Consider the following 24,386-nt stretch of genomic DNA (forward strand, 5'->3'; position numbering starts at 1 on the left):
GATTGATGTGCTGTTTGCTTTTATGCTGAGAACTGTTTTGCTACTTTGTGCATTTCCTGAAAACCTTCTCCCTCCCGTGACCCTTCCAGGGAACTCTCACTGTGCATGACACGGCTGTTTCAGGGACCCTGAAATACTGTGTAAGGGCGAAGTTACTCCCAGAGGCTGTCTGCCACATACTGCACCATCATTCTTATAAGAACCGGAGTGTCTTTCATCTGATATGGGAGAGAACACCTATCACTTTTGTGCCTGAAGTCTACTTACATGACATCAGGGACTGTACATCTGATTGTAAACCCAAGGTATGGGTTTACAAGCATGTGATTCCAGGGGTGTCTTGAAGATGTTTGCATAGTACATGTTGCTAACTTGTTTTATGTATTTAGTACACGTTTGGGAGGTAGTGGAAGTTTTTACTATCACACAGTAGTTAATACGTTAGACAGAGCTCCTGGTGACCAACAAGTGTATGCAAGCCAATACGCTATCCAATTCACGTAGGAAGCCTTACACACATCAGCGAATGTGGTATAGTGAAATAAGAGTCCTGGTATGCCTTAATCTTTTTTTTTTCCCCCAGAATGGTAATTCTCATCATTATCTGAATCTCAAATGAGATGTCTATCTCTTTATCAGCAGATTTCTATTCATTGCCTTTATGCCATTGCTATCACAAAAATGATAATGTCTCAATATATTCATGGTGGCTGTAGTCACCTGCACTGAGCTAGAGCGGTTGAAGTCAAACAGTCATACAGTTGTGTGTTTATTTGGCTTCTCTTGCCACTGGCATGGGGCAGACTTGCTCAGTAGTGACCCTGTTGAACTTTCAAAGGTATTTTTCATGCTTGTGGCATAAAATCTTCATTCATAGTTGGAGACAACCTTGAACATCTGTCTTAGTTCTTACAGCAACCCCTGCTGAGGCTACAGTGTGTGTCTGACCTTGCTCTAAATATCTGGAATACATATCCTGGAGTTGAGAGAAATGTAGCTTTGATATTTCTTTATATTTTTTTTTTCCCTTAAGGATAGCCTCACTGGTAGCAAATGAAACCTTTCACACTTCTTCTAGAATGAAAGTTAAAAATAAATGCCTACAATCCACTGTGGGTTGAATCCTAATGCCAACACTTAGACAAAATATTCTGCAAAATCAATGGAAATTTTACTTCTGTTGGAGGATTAGCAGAGTCTTTCAAGCACAAGGTGAACATAGGGCAAAACTAGGGAGGAATCTTTTTTAGATGATTTATAGCTTCTCTAAAGCACAGAGATAAAGCTTGAAATTGAAATGGAAAATGAGATGCCCACAAGAAACATGGTTCTTGATAATACTAAAGTTAACCTTTAACATTAAATAACATGTATATAAAATATTATTAAGTTTAGACATGCTCATTATCAGTAGGAAACCAGTTAGGAATATGGAAACCTCTGTCCTCCTGAGATTTCATGAATGCTTTCAAAATCTGCTTATGACAAGGGCAGCTCTGCTGTTGGTGGTCACTGTTCTCACCCTCATGGTAGATGGAGCCCAAAGCTCTTGGAGATTAATTGCAGCAGGCTCCCAACCTTTGGGGAGTTTTTAGACAGGCAGTTTTTTCTGCAGACATTTTTTCTCCATTTGTCCTAGCACACAGGCTGCGTACATGCTGTGCACTAGGCATGTGGGTAGCCTGCTCAGAAACTGCGCTCTATCCTTCATCCAGTGTCTCCAGCAAAGTCAGCCACAGCCTGGATGGGTGTATCTCTCAACTCTGCCAAGTTTCTTGTCCCTTTATTGAGCAGTGAAGTATCATAGTTGAGGTGGGAGCTCAGCAGAAGTGGATGGATGGGTAGCTAGACTAGCTCCGTGTTTTCATTTTAGGAAAGACTCATTGTCTGTCCTTCTCAAAGATGGAGCTCTCATGGGAGAGTTAGAAAGTGCTATTTCATCTTCCCCTCTCTTCTGTCTCTTGAGAAAGCTGCTGAGACGAGACAATACCTCAGTCCATACCACCCTCTGAGCCGATGCCAGGGAGCCTCTTGCTTTGTTTTGCAGATAAGCGGTGGCAGCAGGAGTTAGAGTGGTTTGGTTTGTCTCTGAGGTGGAAAGTGAATCTTTTCATTGTAGACTGTAGATTTCTTACAAAATCTGTTACCTCCAGAGGACTGTGGATTGCAGCAGCATCCCCTGATTAAGGCTTCACGTAACTATCGCTCAAGGATTTATTTGCCTAGCTCTTGAATAGCATTTCTCACAGGAAGCAGATGTCACTTGTACTTCATTGGTCTGCACTGGCTTCCAGTTCAGGTTTGGTTTTACTGGAAGGTGTTGCTTCGCACCTGGAATATTCTGGCTGCCTGGGAGATGTTACACTTAACAGTGAAATGTGAGCTAAAAGCTGTAGATGTAATTGGGAGGTGGAGGAGGCAAGGTGTTTACTGTACAGTTCCCACCCTGGCTTAGGCTGTCCAGAGCCAACCTTTTTGCTCTCCAGAGTTATTTTTTTCCCCTTGCTTTTTTTGTTGAACTTCTGTTGCACTGTGTTTTCTACACGGTTCTATTCCATGCAATTTAAAGCACTGGCAATGCTAGCTAATCCTGCTTTAAAAGCTGGTATTCTGAATGCTTTGTGAGTTTTGAATTGCATTGACTAAGGCTTTTAAGAAAATAGAAATATTGTGTAGGTTTTGACGTTTCCTTGTAGTGCCCAACGAGCTCTCTCTCTAAGCTCTGTAGGGCAAGTAGAATTATGCTTACTTTAAATGGTACAGGTTGATTTGTTTCAGACTGTTTTTGAACTTGCACCCTAGCATGATATTCAAACCTGGAAGAGCCTGTCTGAGACAGAAGTGAGCTAGAAGCAGTTTGATGTTAAAAAGCAGCATTACAGCTGGAAGCAGGAGTAGCAGTGGGGTATAAAGAGAAACGCAACTGGACTTAGTTTTGTGCAGAGGATGGGCCAATACAAAAAGTATAAAAGGAGCTATAAAAAAAACGCCAAAATGAAGAAGTATTTCATATTATCCATGGCATTTCATATAAAAAAAATTCTGTGCAACAGACTGCAAAGGCAATGTCTCAATAATATGCTAAGCCTGAGCTTTGATTCAATCTGTCAGAGAAGCGAGATTCCAGAGCAGTTCCGCAGAGGCATAGGATATGTGAGTATTAAATACAGAAGCAAGGTTGCAAGAAAGGACCTGTGCTCACCATGTGTTGAAGCATTGCTTTATCTTCCATGGATGTACACCTGATCCTGTCACCAGACTGGCTGAAGTCTCCATGCCCTATTTTCCCATTTGCTGAATTGTCTCCAAAGTTTGAACTTTGTCTTCTCTTAGCCTTTTTCCCTGGGCTGAATGACAGCACTGCTTCAGAGAGCCCTTCTTTGGTATTTTCTCTTTCGTTCTGCACCTGTGTCTCTTCTCACAGAGCTATTCCCTGAGCATCGTAAGGAACATCAGTGAAGAATTCATTTCGTTTTGTCAAGTTTCTGGTCTGACCCTTAATTTAGAGCAGTCATCTCAGCCTACAATAAACTCTGTGTTCCTGCATGCTGCAGTGAAAGAATTACGAGCAGTCGTTAGCCATGTGCATTCAGGATGCTTTGGTGGCCCCATGGGACACGTAGACTTCAGTGCCTGAAAACTTATTATAGAATGGGGGTACAGTCAGTACGTTATTTTCTGCATAATAGTGTATATGTGGGTCTGCCCGTATGTAAAAGCTTTTTACATGATTCACTGAGGCCATTAGGAGTGGAATGGCATACCATCATTTCAGGCACAGAGCACTTCAAAATGAACAGCTTTTTCCATCTTTCCCCAAGGAGCCCCGAGAGGCATCCGGCGTGTAGGTGGGAGGAGACTGTTCATATGTCTTCCATCACAGCATCCAGGAACACAAAGCTTATTGTTGGGATGAGCCTGCAGCTCTGAGTGATAAATAAGGCAGGGCAGTTAGATGAAAAGGGCTGACTTCTCTTGCTAAGCCATAGCTGGACTGATTTTTAAAGTTTAACAACCTGGACCTCTCATGAGAGTATGGAGCACATATTGGTAGAGGGTCCCACAGTATTGTATAAGCACAGTGAAGTAATCAGGCAACAGAGCAGAATGAGAACAAAGATCTCTTTTGACTGACTTAATCTTAGACATATATTCTATGCTTTCGTCTTTCCTGTGCTTTTTGCCTCTCTCTGTTTCTGATATTCGTTGATATACCAGAATATACCCAGTCCAGGTCGCTTATTTTTTTCTTTTTTTTTTGCCACATTCATTATCAAAATTTCATATACCCTCTTGGTTTTCAGTCCTCTGAAGAAAGCAGACCTTCTGTGTTTGCATAGTTGGACTTGGAGGCTAACAAGAATGTGCTTTCTTAAGTGATTTTGGCTTATTTGGTTTCTGAGGTCACAGACATAGTGGAAGAACACCTGCTCTCATCTTGCTTCAGCACTTAATCCCTGTCCCAGACAAGCCTAGAAGGGCACAGCACAGGAGGTGAAGAATAATGTAAAAAATTGCTCAATAACTTTTTTGAACATCCGTAAAGGTTCATGGATAATGATTTTATTCTCCCTGGTTTTCTCACATCCACACTAAGAAATAAGATAGAGAGACACTGTTTCTTCAACTATTACATTCATTGCTTGAGAGAATGAAAAAATATGAATAATCCAAGGTCTCTGCAAGCAATATAGAAAGTGTTGAAGGACAGTTGTACACGTTCCTTGTTTGCCTGATGCAAGCAGAAATTTCTGTTGGCAAATACTGCTTTGGCTAAGGCTTTTCAAGACTTGTTACCAGTCTGTGTGGGTGTGTGCATGTCTACTTGACATTTTGCTTTATTTTTTTTCTAACTGAGCCTATTTTCCTTCAGGGTGGCAGGACACAGTGCATCCAAGAAGTCTGCCCTATTCTCTCATGTCCCCAGCACCTCAGCCACATTCCTGCTGGACAGTGTTGCCCCAAATGCTTAGGTGAGTGGTTTTTTTCCTGGGAATTTTGTAATTAATATGATATGTTTCTGCGTAGCATCTTTTATACTGGTATTTCTCAATACTGATAAATTCTGGGAAGTGGAAGAGACAGTATTGCTCAGTAGAGTTTATAATCTACAGGTTTAAACAGGTACTCAGGGTCAGTGTGTAGGGTTGTGGTGGGTGGTACTAAGCAAGCAGCTGCAGAAGAGCATTTGAGCATAGACCAGTTGGATTGCTTAGAGAGACAAATATAGAGATGTTTCCCACCTTCATTACACGTTTTACAAAGGAGGTTGAGGCGGGAGGAAATGTTTCACTGGAATTTGCCACAAGAAAAAGTCCTCACCCTCTCATATTTTTATTCAAGTGTGCATTTGCAGTCTTGATTTTGAGGAAATGCAGGTCAGAGGAAACTTCTGGACTGAAATTGCATTCTTAGAAGCTGTTGTCAGAGAGGCCAGGGACCCAGGAGTCTGCCTCATGGTTGCCTTAAGGTGGAATCACAGTTCCAGCCAGGAATATTTTCAATTACGTCTTTCCAACACATTTTAAAGGAGTAAGTCAGAGGCCTCTAAGAAGGGCTAGTTCTTCCAAGTCATGCCAAGGAAGGCAGTGACTTTTGAGAGTCCTTATTTTGCTCTTACCATGTCCACAGATCCCACAGGTTAACGTTCCTCAGCATGTGTCCCTCTATTTCATGAACAAGGAGCACTTACATCCTACCAAGTAAATTAGCTTTAATTTGGTCTATGAGGTTATAACTAGGTTTGGAAAATGTTCAGTTGATAACTCCCAGTTCTTCAACAGAAACTTTTTGTCATTTTGACCATATCTTTACTACTATCCAAAGTCTGTTTCCAGGGATAGGTTAGGGGTACAGAGAGGTCTGACCTTGGAGGCAGCAAGCCACAGAGAGTTCCAGCTTCTCATAATACTTAACAATTTTGACTGCTTGAAACAAACCTGTGTTTATTTATTTATTTATTCGCTAATTGAGAAGTGCTACAAATAAATATCTGCCTGGAACATTTAACCGCAGTACTAGAGAGTAATACAGTAGAGGAATGAAATGGAGAGGAGAACAGTCCAAATGCAGAGCTTCTATTTTGGCTGAGGACATTTTTCCCTTCCTTCTGTAAACTCCCCTTGTCCTCTCCACCCCATGCTTTTCCCAACTGCACCTTCCCCTCCTTGATCTAGGCATTCAAAACCCAGCTTTATTTTTTGACTGCATGGGGATTTTTCTACAGATTCTTTTTTCCCCCTTAGAAATGTCTGTAAATGAGTTCACTAATAATAATGATTTTCATTTTATGTGGTCTTTGCTCTAAAGCATGTCATATACCTGTGAATAGATAATGTCTATTCGCAGGGACGTGTTGAAAGTTTTGGAGCGGAGGTAGAGCCAAGGGATGTGTAGCACACTGCATGACAGTCGAGAAAGAGAAATGTTTTCAGGGATGCTGAGGCATGGTTTTTAAAGTATCATGTGGAGGACCTCCCTGCAGTTGAATTCCTGATACTCAGCGTATATAGCTTAGAAGAATGCAGTGGACTCTGCTGGGACTTGAATTATTAGTTTAAGTAGTGGTTATGAGCCAGCAAAGCTGACCATTAAGCCAATATCTTCACCACCACATCTTTTAAAGTGGTAGCTCCTTTGTCAGTGGTTTTTTACCAACTATCTGAACTGGGTTGGCCACCCGGAATTGCGCTGGGTGGTTTGCAAGGCATGGAAAGAGGGTGTGAGAGAGAACCAGACTTTTGTTCACTTGTTGACGTAAGTTATGCGATTGAAGTCCTGGCCCCACATAGAGCAGTAGAAGAGTTGTTACAGGCGGGACTATAGCTAGGCTTTGCCCATAAGTGGTGCATGGATGTAGAGCAGTTCCTTTTAGGGCTACTGAGCATCCTCAGCTGATTTTGTATGTCAGTCCTGCAAGAGAAATTAAGCATTTTCAGAAAGACGCACATTCAGTAAAAGGAAGGCTGGTTATGCAAGCACAGATTAGTCCAAGGTAACTAATTTGCAAGAGAGAGACATTCAAATTGTGTCTAATGGAACAATAGCAATTATTTCTTAACTTTTGTTTAATAGTTATTTTAACATTAGCTTTGTAAAAACTCAAGGCTAATCCAGTGGATTTTGCTGTGTGCTTATCCTTTTGTTCTCTTATATCTCAGAGGAAAATGGAACCTTTTTCTTTTAACCTGTTCTACATTTATCAAGAATTATTGAAAAGGGAAGGAATTATGGTGTGCCAAGACCTGGTGATTTGAGAGCTAAAGTATTGGCCTAGTACTTAGTAACCTCTTGTGTATACTTATAGTGGCCATTCCCTACCTCAGAATTGATGCCTATTTAACATCAGACCTCAGAAATTATAAGCTGGGAGACTGGCAGCCACTCATAAAAGAACTTATTAGTTGGCTGCCACCAAAAGTAGACAGGGGAAGGTATTCAAAACCAGGAAGATAAGATAGTGATTTCATGTGAGTTTTTGTAAAGAGCTCATGTTTATGTATCATAATGGTCACTTGTTTAAAATAACCTACTAGGAAAGAAGCTGAAGAATAAGAGAAGCTTGCAGAACCGCAAAGTGTGTTGCAACTTGGATCTGAAAGTGCTTGCAGGATTGCAGGACTTCAGGAAGGATTTGATACTGACTCTGCCTTCCCTGTATAGTGCTCTAAACCTTGACTCACTCTCATGAAACCCAAATATTTTATGGGTTATGGAAACTAAATATCTTGTGTTGCCCTCATTCTGCTCATAAACAATGCAAATGCCTGTATTTCTTGCAACCTTGTGTGAACATGGTACACCAAACTTTCTTAATGAGACCGGACAACACCTATGGTTTTTTTGCATCAGTGTCACTGAGTTGATTTAGTTTGACTGCTGTGAACCCCTGAGGTAGATATGCTAAAACCAGTTAAGGCTGCTTTATTTGATAAGTTATTGCATTAAGTTAAAGACTGTTTAAACTAGTTTAAGTGCACCTACCCTAGGAGTTTGCAGTGGTTACTTTTTATTCCTTTAGCTGCACTGGGCACTTCATGATGAGAAGGAGAAGAAAGATTTTTCCAATATAAACATGCCATAAATCATATTTATATTCCCTCCCATGGTAGAATTTGTACAGATGAATGTGTGCTAGAAGAACAGTGAACTGTTAAAAGTACGTATTTTTTTCACACTAAAATGGAAACACATAGCAAATGACACATTGCACATGAATTTGGTCTGGTGACAATAAGTCCTACTATTTTTGTTGACAATATGGCATCTTTTCAACCACATTCTGTTTCTATTACTGTTTATTTATATTCAGGACAGAGGAAAGTGTTTGACCTCCCATTTGGAAGCTGCCTCTTTCACAGCAACGTGTATGATAATGGGTCCTCATTTATTTATGACAACTGCACAATGTGTACATGCAAGGTAAGTCCACAGTGCTTTGGTATTGTGTGCTGCTGGTTGTCTGACTTAGCAGTAATTTGTAGGGCTGTGGAACTGTAAGCCCTGATAGTGTTCTTCTTTGGCATCTTGTGTGGTCCCCGAGAATCTGATCTGAAGAGCACTTGCAGTTGTGCTAGGAAAGTTTAAAAAGTTACTGACTGCCTCAGCTGAGACATGATGCCTGACTCTGTGTGATGCAAAATGAAGTTACTCAGATTATGTGATCCTCTTTAAGTTTGCGTTACAGTGGAAGAGGATTTTCTACATGGTGAATTAACACGTCTGCTGAAGGGCAGTGGTTTTTTTTTAGTTCCTCTAACATGACTGTGAGCACTTGCACTTTTGCACCTACGCACAGAAAATGAAAGTGTCACCGAATCAGTAAGATTTTGCAGGCCCACAGAAGTACAAGCTGGGCTTTAGCTTCACAGACCATGAAAGATTCCCTTAATCCAGTAAATAATTTTTATTTTCTCTGAGCTTACCTATTCAAAGCAGTTGGGCTGTAGCTTGGGTGGATGCAATGACTGAGCAAGCAGAAATGTCATGGTAAGGACACACAGGAGCACAAACATCTTGGTGATGATTTCATTATTTCCTTTTGTTCTTTTACCTAGGATTCAACAGTGATATGTAGGAAGAGGTGCTTTCTTCCTGGTGAATGCGATAAAAACAAAGACCACTGCTGCAAGGAGTGTGTCTCATATATCTCTCCTGAGGAAGTGAAAGTGTGCAAGTTTGGCAATAAGATCTTCCAGGTAAAGTTCCAGGTGTGGCTCAAGAATAGATGCCATTGTAACAGCTGAAACAGCATAAGTTTACTGTAAATTGTGGCTTGTTTTTTAGCAGAATCCTCACCATCCTGGTTGATGATGGAACAACTCAGAGGCAAAGCTTTGCAAAATTTGCCATCTACTATTTTTTTCTGAGTTTGTGTAAATTCTGCTGATACACAGCAGTTAAGGATTAGTTCCTCCTTGATGTGACGTCTCCCTCTCCGCGGAGATTCAAGCCGCTGTTTCATGACAAGTATAATGCATATTTAGTAAGAGATAGTAATGCTCTGCTTTCCCAAACAAACACTGATATTCATGGAGAAGATACCCTGAGTGGTATGTAGGCTTTATCTGCTGAGCCAAAGAGTCTCTTCCATAGCTGAGCCAACAGGAGCTGTGCGAAGTTCGTCTTGACTGAAAGTTACTCATCTTGATTTACCACATTTCACATCTCTGCTAAGGACAGCACCCCTGACATCTTACATTGGGATAGCCATGTAATAACTGTACCTACTGCACTCTCACCCAATGTTTTCAAATCACAAGGGATTCCCTGCAGAACACTTCTGCTATTGCTGAGACCCTGTTTGTTTTTCCAAGTGGTGCGGCTTTTTTCACACTGTGTCAGAAAAAGATTCTGTCACCTAATGGGCCATCTGTGAATTAAGAGACCCTTGAATCAGATCAAATGTTAAATCCTTTGTGAATACTTGGTTTGCTCAGCCAGAATTGCTTCCCATTTATTCCATCTTTTGTGTACATAGCTGAAGTGTTTATTCTGGAAATTACATGTGAACCTACTGTACGCTGAGACTATACTCCATCTGATTGGCACTTTCACACTGGTGCTATTGTGCTTCAGGAACAAATGCTTGCTTCTTAGGCACCCAACTAAAATATTCTGCTTCTTGTGAAGATTTTATTATATTACTAAGTATTATATGGAGTAAGAAAAAATAACGAGACAGTACACCCATTTCTGGCCTCGTGTGCAAAAAGGTAAATCCAGCATTGCTCTGTTGAAGTTAATGGTCTTACACAGGTAGAATGGGCACAGTGAATGTGTTTTTGCACTCCTGTGCAAAAACAGCTGAGAGACAAAAAATCAGGGTAGCTGCATGCAGTCAGCTGTGATATATTCTGGTACCTTAGAAGATGCTTGGAGAGCGGTCATTAGAGGCCCACAAGAACATGTGCTGCATCAGGAACACCAGGCAATCGTAACATGGCCTGGAAACAATAGATAGGGGAGAGACAGCCTTTAACCAAGCATGCTGCACTGAATAATTTAGGCTCCTTGGCATTTCAGATTTAGTCTGTTTTTCTCTCTGGTCAGAACATCATGTTGAGGTGGGCACATAATTGTTCACAGCTGTCTGGTTGGACTGCCTGTTCCTGTCAGGTCTATCCTCACCCTTCCTTCACAGCAGCCCTGTAAACAGAAAACATGCACATTTTGGCTCTAAGTGGGCTAGCACAAGACTGTAAGTGGGTGAGACAGAATGTTTTAGGAACCACACTTGGCAAATGCAACACTATGTAAAAAGGAGCCAGGGCAGTTCCACAAGCAATCCTTCCCAAGTAAGTGGGGACAAGACCATGAGGCATATTTTGCTCTGCACCTAATACTTTAAGAGCCATACATAGACTGTCTTACCTGCTTTGCATTTGAGAAGTTTAGCACTGTATCTCTTCTAAACATTTTCAGATGTTTAGCAGATCAAGTATCTGTGAAAGTGCTGTAAGTAATCTAAATTAGAATTCATTATTCGACCATTCCTGCCCTAAGTCAAAATGATGCTGCATCTGGGAATAAATTCACTATATGCTGACATCTTAATCAAATACTTTCACGTGCAACAACTTAAAGATGTCACTCAACCCAGTGAATCAGGTTTTTCTAATTATGCGAGCTTAAACGAAAATTTGTGGTAGGTGTGATCACATCTCAGACATACTGGAGAGAAAACAATGCAAATAATCGGGACACTGGTGAAAAATGCAAATGTGATTTGTTAGCCTTGGCAAAATGAATTTCTGACCTAGAGGGCCAAAGGGAAGAAAACCCTGCTGAATTTGATCTTTGTCTTTAATCCGACTGGACATGGACAGACACCTCAAAATAATTTAGACTAAACAATGACACAATGCCAACAGGGAAAGTCATCCTTTCTTGTGCAATGATACATTGCTGAAATAGCTTCCTGTTGCCACCCCAGCTGATACTATATCATGTTGCCTCTTGCAGGATGGAGAGATGTGGTCCTCTGTGAACTGCACCATCTGTGCTTGTGTGAAAGGCAAGACAGAGTGTCGCAAGAAACAGTGCATTCCAGTCAGCAGCTGTCCTCATGTGAGTTTTTTAAAAGAACAGAACTTTCTTCTCTTTTTTCCTCCACCATTATCTTCAGCGTTTCTTGGAAGTGTGTGCATGGCAGTGGGGCATGCAGATTGGAAAGAAGGGATCCTCTGGCGTGTTATTTTAGGCTGGCGTTCCCCAAGTGTGCTACTGCTACCCTGAATATGGGCTTCCCGCCTCTGTCCTTGTTCTGAAGACTCTGTGCTACTTTTCTCTTTGTCCCTTTAACTTTCTCTGTCCCAAGTATCTGCACTGGAACATCTTTCACGTATATTTAATAGCTTTATAGAGTGGTGAGATGACTATGTTAATATTTCAAGAGCATGCATATTGTTAAGGCAAGCCACAGGAGGTTGTTGTACTTGCATTTCTCAGTGCATATGAGGCTTAATACTTGCTTGAAAATGTGAATTAGACAAAACAAAGCAAATTATTTCAATCAAGCCATGCTGCTTTCTCTAAGGTTGCAGCCTGAGTATTTTTTTATTTGAAAGTCTGAGGTGAACGCAGAGTGGTGTAATTGTAACTTCACTTAATTGCTTCAAAAATTAGCATAACTTGAAACCTTGAGCTAAAGTCAGCCTTTGTTTCCTGGATTTCTGTCACTGACAAATTATTTTGTTTTAATGGCTCAAGCTTTCAGAAGAGGGAGCTCTAAATAGCACCTCATGTAGGGGCAGATCTTTGAACAGAACTGCAGAAGAGAGAGCCAAGTCGTTAGCATTACACCTTCTCAGTGTTTCCTTCTCCATCCTGGAAGCCAGTGGAGAAAATATGAGTCACAGACACCTAGGTATAAAATTTTAAATGACAAACTCTAGTTTGTAAAATTTTATATGTGTGAACTTTTGACAGCCAGAAGTGGTGGTAGAATACAGAGCCTGTACCTTGGCGCTCCCTGTTCTGCTGTGCCAGTGGGCTGCAAGTGCGATGCTTGCATCCTTAGTAGAGGGGACATCCTTTTCCTGTCACTCTGGCACTCACTGCGAGGGCAGTTCTCCTGTTAATGGGCCTCATGTGAGATGTTGCATACATCTTAGGAAGTGTGAACAAATGGAGCTGCTCTTCTGGGAACCTGATGTGGCTCATGGCAATCAGGTTTGTTCAGGCCATTCACAGTATAAGCAGGAGGTGAGAGCTTGGACCCTTCAGGTCTCTTCAAATTCTTTGTTGGCCGAGAACCTGGCACACACTGCATCTCATTTATATTTTCCCTGTGCTGATGCATTTCAAACGTTTAAGATGCTTCTGAGATCATATAACTAATTTGGCTTAATATAGATCTTAAGTGAAATACACCACTTCAGCAGTACCGATATATAAATTTGAGCATTGAGATGATCAGTTGAAGTGGCTTCTAAAATGAAAATAGTGGTGGGTAAAAATTTACCATCCGCAGTCCTCCGGCAGCATAAATGAATGACTGACAAATTCGTTTAGCACTGCTACACGATCTGCTCCAAGGTTAATGTGAAGTCCTAAACTGCCCTGGACCTCCGAGTTGAGTCCTCAGACAAGGTCCAGTTCCTTAGGACTGAAAAGACCAGCTTTGTAACCCTGCAGCACCGTTCCCTCCAGTATCTAACCAGTCAGCCTGCTCTGTGCCTTAAATTGGAGTCTACAGCAAGTTGCATGCAAACCCACCCTCCTCCACAGGTACACATTACATTTCTGCTCTTCAAAGCTAAACTGGAAGGACAAGTAGGAGAAAGAATGTAAACTCTAGAGTGAGATTTATTTTCCTATTCCAAGTGGGTACCAAGTAATTTTAAAGCAAATAATGTATGCTAATGGATTTAAATCTTTTACTTTTCATGTGTGCTCCACTCTCTTTGATGAGATATTCTGTCACAAATCTATAAACATTAATTAAACACACCACATTATTCAAGATAAAGATATATTAGTGATTCTGATACTGAAAGTCTGGATATCATGCATAGAGTTATGCTGCTGTCTCTGCAAACCGTAGGAGTGTGAACTCCATTTCTTTTCTCTCTTCACAATATTTCTGGCTGTAAGCAGTCTCTACTGACTGTTGAAGACTGCTGTGGAATAAAATGCTGTTTACTGTCCCTTAGGGTGTCAGGCCACATAAAATTATCTCATTAAAACTGTTATGGTACACACAACTGAGTGTGAGAGGATTGAAGATTCACAAAGAACTTAACAATATTATTCCTTGACTTTAATGCTTTACCATGCAGCCTTAATACTCTTTGCATGATGTTGTGGGGTTTTTTGGTGATGGAATATTATTTAATTTATCAACATAGATTTTGGCCAATTATTTCTTGAAAGAATGGGTTTCAAAGTGGTAATTCCGCAGAACTTTCCAATACCGTGCAACCATTTGTATTATTCAATGCGTTGGTGGCAAGCTGACATATTTTTGAAGACTGTTTCTGCCATTTCTTTCATTTTCTTCATAAGGTTAGGCACATTTTTCTCTTTCTTTTATTCTTTCTTTTTGGAGCATTTAATCCTGTATCAGTAATTACAGGAAGTGTCTTTCTTAGATTCTTTTCATCTGCAGGGGAGGCAATACATCTCGCAAATTCAATCCCTCCTGTCATATTTATAGTAAAATCAGTCCTCCTTGGGCTTCTAGTGAGCCTTGTGGCTTGTGGTTTCTGTTTCTTACTTTCTGACCGCTGACTCCACATAGATACTCCCTCTCTCAGTTACCTGGAGTGTCAGCCTGCAAGGTGTGGTACATGCTGGCCCCCATCCAGCAAAACTATTAAGCATGTGTCCAGTCCTGCTGAAGTTAGTAGGTCCTCCATGTGTGCTTAAACACATGCTTAAATGCTTTATAGAAAGGGAGTAATCTCAAAACTTGGCAAGACTGAGTTTCAGAAATCCTTTAGACCTTTTCTTACCTAATTTGCTATTCACTTGCCCTAGCCCTGCTCCAGCCTCTTTCTTGCCTTGTGCCATCTCCTTTCCGACTGCCCATCCTTATCATTTTCCATCTCGCCTCCTCTCGTTTTGCCTTTGCATTCCCCACTAACAATGTAAGCCTGTGATAATGGTCAGTGGTCATGGACATGTCTCTTTTTGTACTGCTAGAGGACAGCCTGGTGAATTTTACAGCATACAGCCTTTTCTGAGCTCCAAGGCTGTGCAAAAGTTAATAGAATTAAATTCATGGCATGTGAAGACATTTGCAGAGTTCGATTCTGTGGGTAAATTTTGAACCCGTGAACTTCAAGTGAGTTGAAAATTTATTCAGAACACGTTCTCCCATGTCTAGCACAGACTGCATTTAATGTTATACACATCTGTTATTATTACAAACAAAAAGTTGCTGTTTTTACTCTAGTGCCAAATGAGGCACAAAAAAACAACAGCTGTTGCTATTGCACAACCAAACAACCCCCTTCCCCCCGCAATTACTCTTGCCTTAAAAAAATAGAAAATAAAAACCTCAGACATAAAATTGAAAACCTCATAAAAAAGAAGAAAAATCCCAGAAAATAAATAGACTCAAATGTGGTCTGCTTATAAATATTCATAGGGAAAAATGGGATCACATCACTTATCCCACTCCTAAGGGAACCCTCAATGCTAACGAACTCTTGCAGCACATGTTAGCAATAATGGGTTTCCTTATTCTACAAGACAAAAACAGGATCTCGGGCCAACATGGTGGCTCAAGTAACCAGCCTCAGCAGGCTGCCTTGGAGATTCCAATTTCACTTGAATTCTTGCCACTTCCAGCTCGGCTGATGATTTCAACTCTTTTATTGAAATGGAGAGGTAAAGCTGTGCAGTGCAGTGTGTGGCATTCAGCTGCACGTCTTCCGTTCATACAAATAAGTGTTGCCCAGCTCCCTATTTCTGTGCAGTTTGAACGGTTCCTCCTTTAAGGGGTTTTGTCCTAGCAGGTGCTTGGTAGGTCTCCCTGTTGCAGCCTGGTCCTCAGCTATTCTCTTTGCTCTGGGGCCTGGTGGTCAGACAAACATCTAAGCATTGCCCACACTGCCAGTGAAACTGATCCAGCCCTTTTCTCAAGTCCAGATGTGCCTCAGGTCTGTTCATGTGCAGTTGCACATTCAAAGACAAGCTTGCACTGAACTTTTATGCCCTGCGGATGATGAGCCCAAGCGCAGTCATCACCAAGCTCTCATTCATGCCATCTGGGTACATCAAGCATGAGCAGGGTGGAGCATGCTCCACTTCAGTCTGCCAGCAGATACTTGGAGTTCATTTCTCCCCATGCACGTTGTCAAAGTTTGGCAGCGCTATAGGCAGAAAGCAAGGCAGACAGCAATAGGGCTTGCTGCCTGTGCCCACTTCCCCGCTCTCTACATAGACCCGCCACCTATTCCTTGTCTGTTTTCATGAGGTTTTCTGCACTGTTGAGTATGTTGAATGGGCAGAATAGCACAGCTCCATTTGCTCACTCTAGCTGGCCTCTCCTTGCTCACCTGCTTGGCAGGGAACAGAAGCAGTGGTCCCACAAAGGGGACTTTCTCTGTGTTCAACTACTGTTGGAGCAAAGGGTCAGTGCTGGGGAGCAGTACAGCTCCATATGCCTCTTCCTTCCCTGTATGAGAATGCGGGTGAGCTCCAGTATCACCATAAGTTCTGTTATAACCCACGCCAGTTTTCACTTGGAAAAACACATCGTTTAGTCTGAATTTTTCCAGGCTTATACTCTAGCTTGACAGTTAGCTTTAGGGAATTCATGTAAAATCAGATAGAACATCTTTTAATTCAATGAAGACTGAAAAAGAGCATGAATGTATGTACACAGAGGCAGGCCTCCTGCTTCTAGCTAGCCTTGTATAAGACACAGCCATAAATAAAATTGACCTGGGCAGAGTGGTAAATAAAGGCTTGAACCGTTTGTCCATATTGCTATGACTTTGTCCAGATTACTATGACTAGACCAAATTGTTTGCTTTTAGATGTTGCACATCCTTGGATGCATGCCCATTTACTTCACTGGGGAGATTGGTCCATGATTGGTAATATGATTTGGTGAGATACACCACAAGATTTAGCCATGAAAGAAATCTGGCCAAACTAGATCTCTACCAGTGCCTCCTTCCTTCCTTCCTTCATTTTTGTAGGAAAAGTGAATGATTTGGGGGGGAACGTGGGGGTGGGGGTGGGGCAGATTGCCTCTGTGTGGCAACTAAAAGGGTGTGCATAGGAAATGTATCGTATGTATTTTGGGAGGTGGGGGAAAAGGTAACAATCTTGTTAACCCAATGACTAAGTCTGCTTTAGATATCCGTGAATGCGAGAGTCCAAAACTCTCTCACACTCTGTCTGAAGAGAAAAGTGGTAACAGAGAACCCTTTTAGTATTTCATTTCTTATAAGACTGCCAGGAAGCTCTTTGAATAGTTCTGTCTGTTTTTAGCACCTGATATTTGAAGCTGTAACCAGGGCATTGAGTTCAAACACAACTTGAACTATTTTCAAAGGCTTATCCAGCCTTACAACATAACACAGTCATTGCTCCAAAACCTCTTTCATTAAATCAGCCTGTCTTTCTCCCAATTAGGGTAAAATCCTGAACAGAAAAGGATGCTGTCCTATTTGCACTGAAAGTAAGTTCTTTCTTCACATTCTTTGAATTTTTTTATTCTTTCAGAGAAAATAAATATAGTAGAAGTATGTTTGCTTTTCTGCCTTCTTTTTAGAGGTGGCTAAAGGGCAGGAGATTATTGCTGGCCACAGATTTTGCCTCCTATGAATCTGTAAATTTAAAATAAAATGCCTGGGTATTTTATTTTTATTTTATTTTATTTTTTCCAAATGACACTATTTTTGTCAAATCTGAGGTGCTGCTTTTTGAAGGATATAGTTGGTCTGTGAAATTTGTAGGTAATAAAATAAGCAAACGAATAGAATTGTTACTTTTAGGACTGGGTACCTTTTATATTTGTAAATAACAAATATAAAGTATTTTAAATATACAAATAACAGCCCAGCTATGTGTATATATAATCCAACACCTTTGCAGATGATTTGTGAGAGTTAAAAAAAGGTGTGCAGAAATCTGAGACACAGTCTGGGGCAGCAGTGGAAAGTACAATAGAAAGCTATCCTTCTGTCTGTATGATGTTTAGCTCAACCATCACCTTTTTATCCCTTTACTCTTCACTTCAGGAATAATCATCTTATGATATCACTTGTGTTCTCTCCTAGTCAGCAAAGCACTTACATGAATACTTATCTTTAAGCTTGTCCTATTTAAGTCAACAGGGAGACCTGTCTTCACTGAAGTTAACAGGATACAATTATGTATTTCCTTTAGGACATGTTTAAGTATTTTACCAAATAGGGACAGACTGCTAAAATGGGGTTTTATGATTTATAGGAAGGCTTCTGAAAAAAGGAACAGGTTTTTAAGGAGAGTGTTTCCTATTCTTTTGTCTAAAATCAAATTGGTTTTGGTGATCAACTCAATTCTGTGTGCTCTTGGATTGCACAAATTCCAAATGCTAAATACCTGTTTTTCCACTCTGCGGCTCAATTATTTTGAAACATGTAATTTGTGATAAAATAAATCTAGTTTGCAAGTCTTCAGTATCAAAATGAAATTAAATATAAGTGGCAACCTCAGAAACACTTGAAATAATACTGAGCATGCATTAGCATCATTAGTGTCATGAATTTATCAATCTCTATTTTGCCTCTGTTCTTATGTTTCAGTCTCATTTAACCTTTCTCATGTGTTCTTTTGTAACATGAGAGGGGAGGAAAATAACTGGGCCAGCCATTCCCTCAAAGCACTGGAGACCCTCTACTGTAAGGGGTTAAAAAAAAAAGGGGTTAAAAAGAAGACAGTACAGTGACTCCTTCAGAAATGCTGCCAGAGAATGACGACTTGTGATAATTGTTTCATGGGAGAAGGAGGCAAAAAATAGATTTCTTCAAAGTAAAAATAACTCATCTAGGAACTAGGTTACCTAAAAAGTCAGAACTTGATGATATAATGGTCACAACTATAAGACGTGAAATTAAGGGCAGACCATTGTTGCTTGTCTTCCTGCCATGCAGCTCTGTAAAGAGCCTGGCTCCATCTTCCGAGTAACCTCTTTCTAGGTACTGGCAGACAGCTCTTGGGTCTCCCGGAAGCTTTCAGGATAAACAACCTTATTCCCTTAGCCTCTTCTTATGGGTCCTGTCTGCATTGCACTGGCTGTACGTGAGGCTGGGAGGCTCATTGCAGTGTCCCGCAGTGGCATGCTCCTCTGTTGCACATGAAACAGAGGGGACCTTTTTTTGGAGACGTGTCTCTCTATGGACCCATTTAGTATTTGGAGGAGAGATGATGCTGAGCTGATTCTAAGCTTTTATGATTAAAGGCTGTTCCCAGCTTTTATCAGGTAATGTAATCAAAGAGCTTAAATACCCACTATCATACAGCAGTGGTAGCCATTAGTGTTTTAACAGTTGCCATTTACAAGGAACTAATTCCACCTTTGCACCAGAAGTGCTGTAAATCTCATCACGACATAAGACAGGCAAAAGGCAAAATCATAAGGATTTCGGTGATGATCACTATCTCAGATAGTAATTAGAAACTTTGCTAATTCATCCAGTTTCTGATGAGATAAGATGTACATGCACAGCCCTTTCCCTCACCCACCCACTCATGTTGAGTCTCTCTCCACATATTAACACACCAGACATTTCTGGCGGTCCAGCAGATATTAATTTTCCAATGTAAAAACAACATAGGAGGTACAAGAACATACTGTACACAGGAGAGCTTTGAGTACAGTTTAAATGCAGCCAATTGCTATGAAGTGGGTCAAAAACAGTCATGTTGTTAAAGGATACACTTTAAACTGAAAAAAAAAAAATAATCAAAGGATAATTTTTCAAAGCAGTTTGTTGCAGAGAGAAAAAGTACCTCGTCTCCTAAAGGGCTGGAGAGTCTCTTTTGTCTACTGTTGCCGAAGTTAACTACGGTTAGTTTTGGCATGTTGCTGTTTAAGCTCCATGGCTGGTGTACAGTTATCACTAATTAAACACAGTGGTCATACCAGTGGAAAATTCAACAGTTTAGTTTATCCTGCTGTAAAAATGTAATGAAATGTACTCTTTTGGGCTTGATTTAGAAAAATCACCACTGACGTCAATTCCATAAATTAGTAATCCTATGTTAGACCAAGGTCATTTTCATATTAAAAAAAGAAAACACTAAACCTGAGTTCAAATAACATTAACAGACTGCTCTCAACTCCACACAAAGATGGGAGTTTGCAGTGGAGGTTAAATCTTTGTTCTTGACAAAGAAGAATTGATAGCCCTTGCTGAAATTGCAGCATGCAGTATGAAAGCTTCCTACTGCAACCATGTAGATATATTTTAATCGTGATCAATAATCCTAACACAGTCTTACCTAAGTCATTGTGAGGCTTTATGGATGAAGTTTTTTCAAAGTGGACTGCAGTCATCTAGGTCTAGCAGTACACATGATTAATTTTGCTGTAAAGGCCTCTTTTCGGGCAGAAAATTTGATTCATCACAAATCATTCTGCAGCCTTTTTTAATTGACAAAATGACCAGCGGAGCTGAGCCAAACTCAAGGGCATTTGGACCCAGCCTTACGAGTTAAAGGTTGGTACTTTCACCTGGTCCTGCATCCTTTTTATTTGTTTTTATAGAAATATTGAAAAAATAGATGACTCTTCAAAGAAAAAAAAAAAGGTAGGTATCTGTGAGAGCAGGGAGTGGGACTAAAGGACCACATAGGCCCCTGCTGGTCCTGTTTCTTGTGTTATTTCCTTGCCATGGAGAAACACATCAACAAAAAGACTGCAATTGTTTATTCATGCTGGAATGCTGTTCATGATTTACCTCCTCAGCCGTTTCAGCCGTGATGGTCTACTGTATAAATATGTATTTGGACAAATTGGAATAGCTATTTTATTTATGAAATAGACCATAAAGACTCCTGTGGAGTTTTTGACACCACACCTTGTAATGTGTATTATATCAAGCTGCACTATGCAGCATTTATGAGGAAAGTACTCTATGGCTATGCATTTTTTAAAGAAAAGCTAATGAAATTCTATTATGCGTGTTCTGTAGCTAGTTCTCAAAAGTTAATAATGTGTTCTGTTTGATTTAGGGCTTAATTCAGCATATGGGCTAATTGCATTCAAAGTTTCATTTTATTTTTAAAAAGCTGAGATATTTTTGAATTATAGATGGGCAACCAGAACACCTTTAACTGGTAAACTTGTATTTTTTCCTCCCTCTCCTTACTTAGAAAGTGTCCAAACCAATTTTAGTTATAATTTAAAGTATATTTTTCTTGGCCACTCTTAACTAGCGACAAGCCCAGAAGAGTGTGACCAGACATCTGGACATCTTGGACTTCAACTGACTGCTCTGATCTCTTGAAAAAATAAAAAAAGCTATTCCATGAGCACCAGAGCTAACAGAGCCTGGTTTCCTATGGATTTGTGTCCCATTTCCTTTATATCCCAACAAATAATAAACCCAGCTAGAGACAATATATCCTGTGGCTGCTCTGGAGCTACAAGTGCACTAATTGCCCAGCCAATATGCTTGTGCTCTCTGGCTGGTCAGGATGTGTGTGCTGACTGTCTGTCTGGCCTCCACCAAGCAATATATATATATCACCTTTCTAGAAAGGCTAAATACTGTCGGGGTGGGGTGGGGGCATTGGATGGAAGGCAGAAAGGTACTTTTTGGCAACCAGTTATTTCAATAAGTGGTTCTTAACTTTACTCAGCGTACTACTTACTAGAAATGAGTTGTCTTTCAGACTTTTATCCCTCTGTATTGGCCCAAACAGGTTGTGATTTCATAAACTTTTTTCTTTCCTTATGAGAGTACGTTAAAACTCGGGGAATGCTAAAATGTTCTTTTCCTTGCTGTTGCTTTTTCAGCTTCCTTTTTTGTACAGATAAATGCGTTTTCAAAAATGGCGCTCCTCGCCCACAGTTACCTTCCCCATGACCTTTTCTAATGAATTTGGTGCATGATTTTAAATGCAAGGAAAGCATGCTAAGAGTTCTATAGTATTCACTTTAGCACCTAAATACTATTATTATTAGTTTGCAAGTAAGCTGTAGAGCCTTAGGTGGGAGCTAAGCAAACTGCATGAATCATACATGTAGTTTAAGATTGTCAAATGTAAAAGTGTGAAGTCCATATTTAGTTGCTTAAAAAACAAATGTGAAAACTGCCGAGCTCCTAGAAGCTTTTATGAAGGCCAGAAATTTTGAATACTGATTTGGGAGCCTAAATGTAGGATTTCCAAAAGAGGTTTAGAGGTGTTTGCAGCCAGCTTCCAATAACGTTTAATCAGAGTTGAGTGCCTAAGGCGCTTTGAAAATCACAGCCTCCTGAACATAGCTCTGGGGCCCTCCTTTGAAAAATCTGTGTTTTTCAGGGACAGAGAGGGAATGGGTATATTTGCCTTCATGTGCATGTGTAGATGAGCAAAAGACGACATCAAAGATCATGAATGCCAGGTTCAAAATAAGCAAGAGGCAGTGGTTCTTCATGCACTTTGCCCAAGGATGTTGTGGATGCTAAAAACATTTTTGGGTTCAAGGGGAGACTGGACAAATTCACAGAACAGTAGTCTGTCAAATGTTACTAAATAAAGAGAAACCATGTCTAGCTCAGAAAGTCCCTAAGCTGAAAATTGTTGGAGGCTGGCAGAGTCTTAGGGGGAAGTATCGTAGATAATTGCCCTTTTCTAACTCTACCCTAGACAGCTGATAGGCACAAGGAGTATCCGCAATAAGCTGTGAACAATTTACTGTGGGGAAAAAAGGGAAGGATCTTCACCCATGACCCTATGCCTTGTTAGCACAAGCTAGCAAAATTCATACTCCAGTGTTGGGGAACGTAGCTTTGGTGATGCAGCAGCACCTCTCCATCCATTATGTCCCAACAGAGGAGCAAGTCACACACGATCCTAAATAGAGAACCAGTGCTTCCAACAGATTTCAAAAACAGCCAAGCAGAAAGACTGGTTTGTTTCAGAAGGGGAAAAAAAAAGGAAAAAAAAAAAAGCAGCAAACCATAAAACATGATGTGATTGAAACTCTCCCAAAAGGAAATAAACAACAACCCAAAACTTAAAAATGGCAGGAACTCTTTTTCATGCTGCCTGTCTTTTGCAGTCTTGTTACACCCGGTATTTAAGGTTTATTTCTAGGCCAACCAGTTCTTCTTACTGGCAGTGTCTGAGTTATCGCACACACTCTTGCAGGGTGTGGATTTTTTTTTAAAACCCACAATTTTAGCAAACCTTTCAAGAATGTTTTACACAGTGATATGAGAGAATCAATTATTCAGGCTGCTTTTAGGTAGATTTTCCCTCCCCCATTTCCTTGGTTATTAAAGAAAACAGTGACATTTGGATCAGACATTCAGCTATCCAGTCCAAAATACATTCTTTTTTATTTGAACTGCACTGCGTCAAGTTGACATATGACGTGACACGATGTAACATAACATAAAACAACATTACTCTGCATAACACATTAGAAATTAAAAATAAATATTTCCTTTGGATCCCATTGGTACTATCAATTTTACTTGCACATCTCTAAATTATGTTTGTTCCCCTCATGTCTTGCCTCTTAGCCACTTGCTTAGGTGAAGAACCAGCCTCCCCCTCCCGATATGTTAGTTAATAACATGTATAACATGTCCACGTTCTTGGCCTCTAGAAACACAGACAAAAAACAGTTCTCTCCTCTGAAATCTTCACTGATGTTTGGGCTGATTTTTTTGTTGATAGTTTCCTTGTTTTCATAAAAGTTGTCATTATGTTTAAAGAAAAATTAAAGCCTGAAAAAATGAAATAGAATCTGAGCAGGTGATAAAATGATCTTAATATTCATCATGCAGATAATTACACGAGTACATAAGGAAATCAGAAACATGTTAGTATGATTTAGTAATGGTAAAGTCAGATGGTCTCCATATAAAATCTACGTTTTTTTTTCCCATTGGTAAAAATTACGTTGGTGATTAAAAACTATATGGTTCCTGCCAATTTATGGAGAATCAATTAATCTTTTTATAGACTTTGGAAAACAGTTATTGATATCCTCATTGGTATCAATGAGGAAAATGAGACTCGCAGAAGTGCACGGTTTTAAAAGCACTCTCTTAGATAAGTGTCTTGGTTTTCAGGCTCTGCTTGAAGTCCATCAGGCCTGATTTCCAGAGGTGTTGATCAAATGTGGTTCATTTTGACTTCTAATGGAGCTGTCAACGTGATGTCCTTGAGAAATCGAAACTTTTGTTCTACTGGCTTAGCTAAAGAAGCGTGCATGTGGCAAGTTAGCTGTAAAGTACAGATCTCCCAGGTACCAGCTCTGTGATGGCACTGCACCATGCGGTGAGGGAGACTGAGGTTAGACTTTAGGAAGACCTTACTCGCAGTAAGGACAGCTGAGCACTGCAACAGGTTGCTGGAGGCGGCTGTAGAGTTGCTGTTACTGCTGCTTTTTAAGAGCAGGTTAGATAAATGTCTGTCAGGAATAACATAGGTACAGGTGATTCTGCATTACAGCTGGAGAAGGAAAAGGTAATGTCTCCTGGGGTCCCTTCAGCCCTGTTTTCTGTGTCTCCATGTAGGTGTCCTTGGACACTCTTTAACTACAGCTAGAAAAACACCAGAAATATTATAGCTGCTTTAGCATAGCACTCTGCCTGGGCTGAAAAACCCTGCTGAGGAAGGTGTATTGCGTAGCCAGAGCTGCATTGCACTCCACTCAAGGAATTCCCTGCCTCTTCCCCGTAACATCCATGTCTCCTTTTTTGTAGGTTTGAGTTTGCCTT

At 40.5% G+C, this 24,386-nt stretch overlaps 1 protein-coding gene across 3 annotated transcripts in view; it reads left to right on the forward strand.

The window, feature by feature from the left end:
- BMPER (BMP binding endothelial regulator) overlaps positions 1–24,386 on the forward strand; it is a 154,295-nt gene that overhangs the window by 70,121 nt on the left and 59,788 nt on the right. For 2 of the 3 annotated variants that reach the window (XM_076330850.1, XM_076330851.1), the window contains 5 exons: positions 4,874–4,973; positions 8,312–8,421; positions 9,057–9,197; positions 11,464–11,568; positions 17,095–17,140. In XM_076330850.1, the coding sequence (XP_076186965.1) occupies positions 4,874–4,973; positions 8,312–8,421; positions 9,057–9,197; positions 11,464–11,568; positions 17,095–17,140 (502 nt within the window). The remainder of the gene's footprint in view (positions 1–4,873; positions 4,974–8,311; positions 8,422–9,056; positions 9,198–11,463; positions 11,569–17,094; positions 17,141–24,386) is intronic. The other variant, XM_076330852.1, reaches the window with a different exon arrangement.

This window comes from Aptenodytes patagonicus, chromosome 2 (genome assembly GCF_965638725.1).
Source record: "Aptenodytes patagonicus chromosome 2, bAptPat1.pri.cur, whole genome shotgun sequence".
NCBI classification, from domain to species: domain Eukaryota; kingdom Metazoa; phylum Chordata; class Aves; order Sphenisciformes; family Spheniscidae; genus Aptenodytes; species Aptenodytes patagonicus.